This window comes from Eupeodes corollae, chromosome 1, assembly GCF_945859685.1.
Source record: "Eupeodes corollae chromosome 1, idEupCoro1.1, whole genome shotgun sequence".
Taxonomy (NCBI): Eukaryota; Metazoa; Arthropoda; class Insecta; order Diptera; family Syrphidae; genus Eupeodes; species Eupeodes corollae.
The window spans coordinates 306,817,394-306,829,460 of NC_079147.1; the positions used below are offsets into that span (position 1 = coordinate 306,817,394).

General features: G+C 34.0%; 1 protein-coding gene across 4 annotated transcripts in view; it reads right to left on the minus strand.

The window, feature by feature from the left end:
- Positions 1-364: 364 nt before the first annotated feature.
- Positions 365-12,067, minus strand: part of LOC129942502 (equilibrative nucleoside transporter 4) — a 32,741-nt gene continuing 21,038 nt past the window's right edge. For 3 of the 4 annotated variants that reach the window (XM_056051477.1, XM_056051476.1, XM_056051475.1), the window contains 4 exons: positions 3,255-3,538; positions 2,889-3,175; positions 2,718-2,845; positions 365-2,662 (listed from right to left, as the gene is read on the minus strand). In XM_056051477.1, the coding sequence (XP_055907452.1) occupies positions 1,627-2,662; positions 2,718-2,845; positions 2,889-3,175; positions 3,255-3,538 (1,735 nt within the window). In that variant the 3' untranslated portion in view covers positions 365-1,626. The remainder of the gene's footprint in view (positions 2,663-2,717; positions 2,846-2,888; positions 3,176-3,254; positions 3,539-12,067) is intronic. The other variant, XM_056051478.1, reaches the window with a different exon arrangement.

Genomic DNA, 12,067 nt, shown 5'->3' on the forward strand with positions numbered 1-12,067 from the left:
TAATGGATTAATTAAGAGCGTCCGCATAGGGCCAGTAAGATATTTTTTAAGTTTTTGAAATTTACACTAGTTTTTTAAGAATTTTTGTCTGGCTTTAAGATAGTTTTAAGATTTTGATAAAATAAAAAAAAAAAGACTTTGTTTCCGAAAATGCCTTTCAAGTTTTCTGAACAGTTCGCCACGGTGAGTTGGGTGTCAAAGTGCGTTCTCTGTTTCAAACCCTTCAAGAGCATTTGTGCTTCATTTCTATGTGCCCTTTTAACCTCTATTACAGTTATCTCTTTACTTTAAATTGATGATTTATGAAGTACTTACCTGTAATAATCTGAATTCGAAAAGAAAGAACTTCCACACTTATAACATCTGTCTTTTTGTATTATCTTTTTTTATTTATCATAAACGTATCAATATTTTACAATAACTGCATTGATTTTACGCTGACATCCTTACATCGATGTATCCGGCGTACCCTTTTATGTACTATGTATATAATTTACTTCTTATTCTGTTTCCATTTTTATTTTATACTTTTGTCTATCAAGTTTTATTTAAATAGTGTCTTTGACACATACAAATATGTTCCATATATTTTATAATGTAGTGTGTTGCTTTTTCTAAATATATTTAAAATGTTTGTTTAAACAAATATTAAAATAAGATAAACCATAACCTAAACAACAAAAATAACACATTTTGTCCCTTAATTTAAATTTTTCTAAACACTATGAGTTGTTTTGTTGTTGTTGTGAGTAATGTATTTACATTGCAAAATAAAGTATTTTTCTTTTTAAAATTTAATTTAATTTATGTATAAATAAATTACTTTTAATAAATATTTTTTCTTATTATTTATCATAATGTGCCTAGAAATTTATTTAAAACAATTATTCACAACGAAATTAGCTCTTTAACAATGCCACAAGCGTTCAATATGTTTTAAGGTTTGTTTGTTTTTATTTTTAAGCTTAGCTTTTTAGACTTTGACAAGTGAGTTCTGTTGAACTGTCAAATGATGGATAAATCTCTTGCAACATTGTTACCAAGCTCCACTCATCCGTTTACGGTGATATTCTGCACTATCACCAGTGCTGTCAACCCAACTTTAAATTAAGTAACATTTTTTAAATCGTTTGTTAATGATATAAAGTACCTAATGATAAGTAAATTATTTCAGTAGAAGATGAAAGTTATAAGTTTGCTTTTTGTTTTATAAGATTCTGTGGTAGAAGATCTATAACTTTAGGTGTTTGCTGCTGCTGCTGTTGTTCTTTGTTGTTATTGCAATATTAAAAATATATATTTTTTTCATTTATTTTGTGAGACAGTATTTGCTTAAGTTTTTGTTTTTATTTTTTTAATTATAATTTTTCATTTTGAAAAATATCTCGTCTAATTTCCCATTTGAAGGCGAGCTTTTTGTAAAAAGTTACTTAAGTCAGTTAGGGTCTTATTTTCAAAGTTTTTTTTTTTTTTATTCAGTCCGTCGATTTCCTACCTTTTTGCATACAAAAAATAACAATTTTGTTCCACTTGGAGTGTAAATCTTCATAACAAATACAAAAAAGACTCTCAGTACAGAGACACTACTTTTTTCTTCATATTTTCCCTTATTTATTTTGTGTAGAATTAGAAATGATCGGTCGTTGACTCTGGCGTTGTGGTCAGAGCTGCCTGGATGAGTTTTGTGACAGCTTCCTCCCCTGTCTGGGCACTGTCAGATGTCATTGTTGTGAACAATGTTGCCATCGTGGTGGGGAGAGTTGCCAGCGATGAGGACATTGTTGTGAGAAGAGTTCTTGCGGTAGTTGCAACTGTGGTTGCAGCTGCTGTTGACGTCAGCAGGGTTGCAGGAGTTGTCGGAGCTAGAGTGGTCATAAGAATGCTGCTATTGGGCGTGGTAATGTGGTGTAGATTAGAGTTATCAATTATCATATGCGATGGGATGTATGGGTATGTGGGGCAGGGATTGGTCAATTGGGCCCCCAACATCGACTCAAACACATAGCCAATCAGCGAACCAGCTGTCAGTCCGACATTGTATGACAGCGTCATCATATTGCCTGTCACCTCCTTGAGAGTTCCGGGTACTTTGGCTGGAGCTAGCATCATTGGAAGACTTCCAGCAAGACCGTTGCTTACTCCGAGACCAAAAGTAAAAATAAAAGCAGCAGTTTCCCCGGTAATAACTGGATGGGCGCGTGGAGCACAGCAGAGCAATAGCATGGGCACCAAGACAATCCTCAAACCTGACATCAAGATCAATTGTCTGCGAGACCAGGTGTACGGCACAGCGGCCAAGATTTTTCCTATAACATCCGCTGTGTTGAAGGTAAACATCAACAGAACTGGCAGCCATGTTCCCAAGCTGCAGGAAACGATCTCCGACTCGATGCCGGGATAAAGTGAGAGAGTAACACAATATGCCATAGCTATGCAAACCATATAGGGGTAGATGGCTTGGGCTACTCTCCACCTTGAATCGAAGCCATTGCGGAGATCCGTCAACTTGCCGGGATTACACTGGCCTGGAGTGAGAATGTGCTCGACCTTATACGCAACATTTGGAGCCTCTTGCGGAGTTGTTGGAACTTCGGGGAGGTTATTCAAACCCTCAATGACAGACTCACCGGCTGTTGGGTTGGACAGTTCGTAAACAGGATTACTGGAAATAAATGGTTGTAAAATAGGAATGTCCTAAAAATGTAAGATGGTCTCACCTAAAACTCAATGCTGTTGGGGCATTGCCAGTTGCCTGCATCGATGGCGGACTCGATTCCAAGGTTAAAACGCCATACTTAGCCGTGGCGGTATCCCCATCTAGGGCATCGTTCTGAAATGAATAAAACTTTAAACAATGGTTAGGGCTGCATGCATGGATTCCAGCTTACCAATCGATCTTCGTCTGGCCTGAGGACAATTTTGGCACACGCCTTCATGTGGTACCTTACAAAAGGTGAATGAATGGTCATCACGTGCATAACATAGCTAAATGCAATGTACATTGTTGATGCCAAAAAGAATACGACAGTTGATACGCGATCATTTTGAATGAGTAGCTTGGTCACGATGCGATTGGAAGACACAAAAAATCCTGCTAAACTCTCACCTGCCATAACAGCTTGGGTATATTGCTTTGGCAACATACTAGCAAATCCATAAAAGCTCGATTGTTGCACTAAAATCAAATAAAAACCAGAACGGATAAATTGACTGAAGTTCTCAAATGAAGACAAAATTAAGGTGGCTTTATATACCTGTACAACCGATGGCCACTAATGAGACAGCAGCCAAGTTCACAGAATACGCAGTATTAGCAGCAAACATATGCCATGCTACTTCACAAACTGCCACAAATATCAAAGTGGTAAAGGATATGACATATCCAAAGAGGACACGTATTCGGAACGGTGCCAGCGATAGGAAAACATTATTCAGCAGGACTGTGGCGAAGGCTACGATTATGTAAGTCATGGACATGTCCAGAGCAACTGATCGTCCTGGAAAGCGGGCTTGCCAATAATCGGCAGCTATAATGAAGCTGAAAGAAAACAAGATAATAAGAATAAGAACAAATTTCATAATTGTGTCTCACGTATTTATTTAAGGCTTAAGTTTGAAAAATAGATAATTATAGGCTTTTGACATATCATAAACTAATATCTGTCAGTACAAAAATTACAAGTGTCCAACGATCGGATGAACTTTAAACATTGTGAGAAAAAAATTTTCAGTGCCGTCATTGTCATCTACTGTCACACAACGGTGTTTGAAAGTGTCAGATGGGCTTGTTTAATAATGTTTGCCATGGGTAAAAAAATTTATTCTTCATCTGGATCTGTCAAACCAAACATTTTACCTGTTTTTGTATTTCAAGTTGTAAAAAAATTTATTTGTCGGTCGTTTAAGATCAAATCTGCAAATATTATTTTTTCGGCAGATTTACCGTCTTTGTACCAAAACTAGCCCAATTTTTAAAAAATATAATCCAAACACAAGGTTACACTAATAAATTCCAAAAACAAAAACAATTTCATTTACAATAATTGTGTTCCGTGTTCCACGAAAAAGAAGTCAATTTTTGAAAGAAATCTTAATTTACCCATGGAAAACCGCAAAATCGAATCTGAAAATGGAATTGTAAGTGAACATACAATTTTTCATTGATAGCTATATATTATGTATGTATTTGGTTACTGGTTATTATGGTCAGATCAAAGATAGATCTGGGAGTATTTTAAGATATGACAGCCGTCTTTATTTAGTTTAAGTTTCGTTTTGGCCCTGTTTCCAGCTATGAGGCCACTTAGGCGCCAGTTGTAGCTATCATTGAAATCGATCCGGACAAATTTTGACATTGTTTCCCTGTGATTAGAAATGAAAATTATATACTGATCGATCAAAAAAGAAACGTATCGTTCCACTGTTTGTGTTCTAATTTCACACTATTCCAATGACAGATTTCTGTCAGTAAGTTTTTCGGTGGATTTCAATCAGGAAATTTCTTTCAATGACAGAAACTTTTAATGATAGCTATAAACGACCTGTCAACAAAATTCCAATGTTTGTTTTTAATGATGAGAACCAATGATAGTTATAATTGGTGCCTTACTTGAAAACATCCTTTGTATTTTTTTTTTCAGGTCGTTTATAGTCATCACTAAAAAGGATACGAAAATGAGTTTCTTAAAATAGAAAAGAAAGAAGAGAGCTAGATGCTGGGCTATCTATTCGCAAATAAAAGATCATATTAAGAACGTCTTATTTGTACGAGATTTACAAATGAATTTTATTTCAGTAAGTAGAGCTACTAATGCTGGAAATAAAGTCGTCTTTTCAGATAAGCGTGCAGGAAATATTGATATGTCATCCGTTGAGTTGCTGTGCGCAACCAAGGTCAATAACATTTATGTTTTTAAAGAAAAACAGTTCAACGCACTTGCTTCTTGTTCGGATAGCCCTGTAAAGGCTGAGAATACTATGTTGAATAAGAGAATTGGAGATGCTGCAGGTGCTGGTGGAAGCCGCGATACTGGAGATGTTGTTAGTGCGGGTGTTGAGAGGAGTTGTGATGCTGGAACTGTTGTTGCTGTTGGTACATGGGATAAAGTTTTTGCATTGTGGCATCATAAAGGCCATATAAAGGGCAAAGCTTGCATAACCTGTTTAATAAAAACTTGGTTCGAGGTGTCATTTCTCAAAAAATCAACAAAGCTGCTATAAAATGTGAGGTCTGTCTGAGGGGGAAAATGTCATCTTTACCGTTTGCATTATCAGAAAATAGGAGTGAGTCTGTGCTTTCAATTATCCACAGCAATATTTATGGGCCGATGAGGAATGTATCTGACTTTCATGATGATCATCCCGTATGATTTTTGTCTACTTTTTACGTCAGAAAAGTGAGAAGCTTCAACTTTTTAAGGCGTTTAAGGTAATGGCAGAGAAACAGACTGGTAATAAAATCAAAATTTTGAAAAGCGACAATGGGAGAGAATACGTTAGTAAAGAGTTTGACAGTTTTTCAAAAGGTAATGGTATAAAACATCAATTAAATTCTCGTTATACCCAACAGCAGAACGGTTGTGCTGAGAGAGCAAACAGAACACTTTTAGAAATGACGATTTGTATGCTAATCGCAGCTGGTATGAAGGAAAGTTTTTGGGCTGAGGCGCTAAACACATCTGTTTATCTCAGAAACAGATCACCAACAAAGTTATTGGAGCTTCAAACCCCTTTCGAAGCTTGGTTTAGTTTTAAACCAAACGTATCTCATTTGAGGATTTTCGGATGCAAGCATTCATGTTAAATAAAAAACCAGGTAATTCCAAATTCAGCCCAAGAGGCTTTGAATGTTTAATGGTTGGTTATTCTGAAAAGGCTAAAGCCTATAGATTATATGAACGTAAAACGGGTAATATTCATATAAGTCGAGATGTTAAATTTATTGAGAACCCTAAAATATGTCTTACAGACTCGGATTATGTTCTTATCGAGTCACCGAAAGAAGAAGAATTCGGTAAAAATAATTTCACACAAATCGATTCATTCAAAGTAGAAGTTGATGATGCCGAATTTGAAGATGCTCTCGGACAAGAGCATGAAGACCTGTGCGAAATTGAAAAACCCGTTGTTGTTGATTCTCCACAAAATGCTGTTGTTGCTGGTGTCCCACAAGATGTTGTCGCTGGTCAGTTTGTCGAGCTGTTGCTGTTTTTGAACGTGAGCCTAATCAAGAATATGAAATTTCTGATAATGACATTCCTATTGGAGGTGATGATGAATTCGAGGACTGTGAGGATTATGAACTACAAATGTGTTAGAATGCCGGTACTAAAGAGGCATCTACTGAAAATGTAAACCAGGTTAGTCCTAGCATTTTAAGAAGTGGTAGAGTTATAAACTTTGAAAATAAAACAAAGAAAAAGTCAAATTTAAGTCGAATTGCAAATTCTTTGAATTTTATGATGAATGTTGGGCAAAATTGTGACAATGTACCAAAAACCGTACAGGAAGCCCTTCGTGGTAAAGACTCACAATTGTGGCAGAATGCTAAGGATGCTGAATATCATTCATTGTTAGATTATAAAACCTGGGTTTTAGTAGATTTGCCAGCATCTCGTAAGGCCATAAAATCCAAATAGGTTTTCAATATCAAAAAGGATAAATTTGGCAAAATTGAGCTGTTCAAAGCTAGACTAGTAGCTAAGGGCTGCAGTCAAAAGTATGGCCAGGATTTTACTGAAACTTTCTCTCCAGTCACCAGGTATTCCACAATAAGTCTGGTAATTGCCTAAGCCGTAGAGTTAAAATTGCTCGTACACCAAATTGACATAACCTATGCGTACCTCAACAGTGAGCTAGATCAAAACATATATGTGGAACAACCGAAACATTTTATGAGCAAAGAACATCCGAGAAAAGTATGTAAGCTCGTGAAAGCCTTGTACAGACTTAAGCAGTCCGGAAGACAGTGGAATCAAAAACTAAATAGTGTCCTGCTGAAATTTGGTTTCGTGAGACCTTCCTACGACAATTGTGTTTATACATCATCTGGTCAAAATTTAATTATAAACATTTTGGACGTTTATGTAGATGATATTATTCTCGCTTTTAAGGACAAAGAAGAGCTTAATAATGTCAAGTCAAAACTAAGTAGTTTAAACTCGAAGACAAAGGACCCATCAACTATTTTTTGGGAATGGAGTTTGAAAGAGAAGGTGATAGAGGTACGATTAAACTGGGTCAAACGAAATTAATTGGAGAGATCTTAGCCAATTTTGGACTGCAAGATTGTAAGCCAGTTAGTACACCGTTGGATCCGAGGTCGAAACTGGAAAATGCACAAAATGTCCAAACTGTGCAAAGGTTGATACAAAAACTTGGCAATCACTAATAGGCTCGTTAAACTTTATAAGTCTTACAACACGACCCGATATATCGCATTCTGTGATTAAATTATCGCATTTCAATACAAACCTTCATAAAGAGCATTTTACAGCTGAAAAGCATTTGCTCAGATATTTAAATAAAACAATAAATTTGAAACTTATTTTCAGAAAGTCCTCTACTGGTTTGGGTACGCTGATGCTGACTGGGGTGGAGATTCGAATGATAGAAGAGCTTTTACTGGGTTCGTGTTCATTCTTGCTGGGTGCGAGGTTTCATGGGAGTGCAGGAAACAGCCTACTGTGGCACAGATGGTACGTTCTAAATTAAATACGGCAGTTGACGCATCCATCCAACCTTCAGCTTCATATCTTACCAAGATTGCCTTATAAAAATTGGACAAACGGTAATCTTGTTTTATACAGTTTGGAATCGTTTTCCTTCAGTCTTTTCATGTTTAAATACCAAACCAAACTAAAAATAAATCACCTAACAGCTGTCAAAAAGTTCAAGCCAAAACTGATTTCACACTCTCTCACAAAGGCAATCCATCCCAGAATGTAATCCTTTTGATACTTAAAGACGAAAACTTCATGAATCTCTGGACTCCTGCCAGAAAAGAAATAATCATTGTCACTTCAACATGTCATTCGTTTTATTCACATGATTGAATTATATTCTTCAAAAACGAAATATTTGAAGAGCTTTCAGAAAAAATAAGACTTGAGTTCCTACTCCAATTGTTGTTTTCAAAGTCAAGGCTTTTCACCTTTTTATCAACCCTTAAGTAAGATACATGGGCGATGAGGGTGTAAGCACAGCACAGTAAACTTTCTTACGAAAAGATTGAAACAAAATAAAAATAAAAAAAATAGAAAACAAAGGTTGAACTTTAATCAAAGTACTCTATATACCCACATACCTATTGCCTCTCATCCGATATCTTTGTGATGCCACACTTTCTATGGCGCCTTCCTTAAAATAAAAAAGTCCACATATGTATTTAGCAGGCAATGAAGCAACATAGATATTTTTTCCCTCCATAAGCACTTTGTGGCAAACGGCTATCTTTTCATAGAATACGCCCGAGCAGCCCTCCTGGAACTGGAATAGCGAAGAGAGCTCTGCTCTGTTGGTGTCATTTAGATGGGTTAGCGTTAGAGTGTACTGATTTTTTTTTCTTTCATTTTGTACGATTTTTATTTTCCTTTCATCAAAACAATAAAAACAATAAAGCGAGTAAATCGATAGACATGTACAATTATTGTGTACACTACACATGTACTGTACATGTACACTACTTGTACATATATTGAGTACTTCTTTCCCTGGTGGTTAGATGAATGGCTTTGCTATATTTTATTCAGATCTTTTTTTTTAATATTAAACTGGGAAGCTATCCAAAAATTTAAAAGAATTTATGTACAGTATATCCTCTGCCTCGTGTACAATAAACAAAATCAATCCAATGTAGAATAGATACCGAAAAGATTCAGAATTTTGTACTTAATTTTGTGTGAGTATGTTTGAGATTTAGATTTAGGTTATTGATTAATTTAAAAGTTCCATACATTTTGAAGACGCTTAAAACTTGTACATGCATTCCACCTTTAAATATTCTTTTTTCATTTACTTGTTTTCAGAAAAATATCCACTTTCGGAACAGAAAAAAAAATCTCTTAGATTTTGTTTTAGGAATTAATTCTTGAAACCTTTTTGTTGATGAAAATATAAAGGGTACAACAATGTACCCTTTATGTATTAAAAATAAGGTTCAAATAAGTTTACATTTCTATCAGTAATTCACTACACATTGAAATTAGTACAATTTAATAGTACAGTGCTTCGAACGTAAGAAAGAGATAACAAGGTGACAGCTGACAGTCGATAGTTCAGAGTTTGTTAAAATGGAAGAAAAACTTATTTACAATAGGAAGGTTCGGGCAACATAAGGGCCTTCATTTGCAGTCAACTTTATTTCTTGAACGTACATTTTGACCGAGGTAACTAGTTTGTTTTTCAAGTGTCATAAATTTCAAATTCAGAGCTTTACTTTACACAAACCTCTACCTTCAGTTCATAGAATAAAAACTACCAAAAACATTATTGTTTACAAAACATTCCTCAGGCATGCTTCAAGTCCATAAAGATTTGTATTTTGTATTGTAAAGACATAGTGCTTATTTCCTAATACTTATGTATTTCTGTTCCCAATTGACAACAAAAACCATTTACAGAAAAAAATGAAATGAAGTCGGGCAGAAAATAAATAAATCATAGAGTAATAAAGTTCAGCTTTCAGTTGAATGAAAAAACACGATCAACTGTCATTTTGACAGAAGTAGACTTCACTTGATAGTTAGGAAGATTTTTCTTGACTAACTTTCTATTCAACTTTATTTGGAATTAAGTTTCTGGCAGCTGGCCAATCAGATAGAGACTTGCTTTACTTTCAAGTCCCTTACGTGGTCTGAACCTACTCTATGATGACCAATATTTTGAAGGTAATAAAGTTTTATCAGATACATTTAGGACCGGATTAAGGCAAGGACAACCGGGGTGGAAGCCCCGGGGCCTCCACAAACGGGGAGCCCCCACAATAGAGACTTCGGAAAATGTTTGTTTCCAATTCTAACTAGTAAACATCTTTTCCTTTTTTGTCCTTTTACCTTTACCTACTACAGGTTATAGTGCTTTTTACATACATGATTATTTAATTATATTAATCTTAAAAAAGAGGCTGGGATGCGACCCACACTGATAACTTCCCATCCCGTCTGTCGATTTGTATTGCTTAAAAGTTAGTCTATATAAACTCGTATCAATTTTTACCAAATTTGCGTACTATTTTTTTGTAGATTTTATTTTTTATGAAAAAACGGACTGTTGGATTTTTATATAAAAATTACTGAATATCGAAAACAACATTTTCTGTGAATTAAAATAAGTTTCAAGCCAATAGTTTTAAGTTTTGAAAAGCTATTTGAGTCGAAAGTAAATTTTTACGAAGTTTTAGTATTGTTTTTTTTTTTTTGAGTTTTATTTTTTGTAAAAAAAACTGTCAATTCGATTTTTGAAAAATTTTACCAATTGTTGAAAACAATATTTCTTATGAGATAAAATAATTTTGAAGCCAATGTTTAAAATTTTTGAAAAGATATTTGAGTCGAAAATCAATTTTTACCAACTTTTATACATTTTTTTTAGGTTTTCATTTTTTGTAAGAAAACTATCTATTGGATTTTTCTCAAACTTTAACTGAATGTTGATAACAAGATTTTTTGAAAGATAAAAGTAAATTAAAGCCAATATTTCAAAGTTTTGAAAAGATATTTGAGTCAAAAATCAATTTTTACCAACTTTTATAAATTTTTTTTTTAGGTTTTTATTTTTTGTAAAAAAAACTGTCAATTCGATTTTTTTCAAACTTTAACTGAATGTTGACAACAAGATTTTTTGAAAGATAAAAGTAAATTAAAGCCAATATCTCAAAGTTTTGAAAAGATATTTGAGTCGAAAATCAATTTTTACCAACTTTTATAAATTTTTTTTTAGGTTTTTATTTTTTTGTAAAAAAACTGTCAATTCGATTTTTTTCATATTTTAATTGTATGTTGACAACAAGATTTTTTGAAAGATAAAAGTAAATTAAAGCCAATATCTCAAAGTTTTGAAAAGATATTCGAGTCGAAAATCAATTTTCACCAACTTTTATAAATTTTTTTTAGGTTTTTTTTTTTGTAAAAAAACTGTCAATTCGATTTTTCTCAACATTTTTCAAAATGTTGAAAACAACATTTCTTATAAGATTAAATAAGTTTAAAGTCTAACTTTCAAGTTTTTGAAAAAATATTTGAATCGATATTCAATTTTTACGAACTTTGAGTAAAGTTTTTTTTTAGATTTTTATTTTTTATAAAAAAAAACTGTCAATTCGATTTTTCTCAAAATTTTATCAGATGTCAAAAACATTATTCTTCGTTGCACAAAATTGTTTAAGAGATGAAATCATATTACAGTCGTAAAATTTTGGAGGTGACAAATTTTTTTTTCAGTTTTATTGATTTTAAAAAAAAACCGTTATATAATTTTTTCAAAAAATATACTAAGATATTTAGGGTTAACCAAAATGTTCACCTTTTTTTCAAACTGCTATGGTAAAAAAACCACAAACGCAATTTTCTTGAGAGCCCTTTCTGCATCTTTCTGCCTTATTATCTGTATAACAAAATTTATTTGAAGTTGATATCTCTTCTGGTTCTTTAGCTATGGGAGACGAAAAAAACGTCGCGAACGTACGGACGTACGGACGTACAAACGTACGTACACACGCACGCACAGACATCTTTCTAAAAATCTTTTATTTCGACTCTAGGGACCTTGACACGTCGAGAAATGTCAAAATTTTCAATTTGACAAATCGGACCCATTACAATAACTTCCTATGGGAAGTTAATAACTGAAATCGTTGATATATATTTCTTCACTTTAATCAGGCAATCAGTGAAATATTAAACTCTCAAATGGCCCTGATAAAAAGCACTTCCAACTCACTACCCATCTTGAGGGAGTACCCCAACCGCTTTATGGTTGAAAAAGCTCAGCGACACTTGTTGGTCTTGTCAAGCTGAAGCTACGAAAGCCTTAGTCAACCGCTATTCGGATATCAAAGAAGCTCTAACCA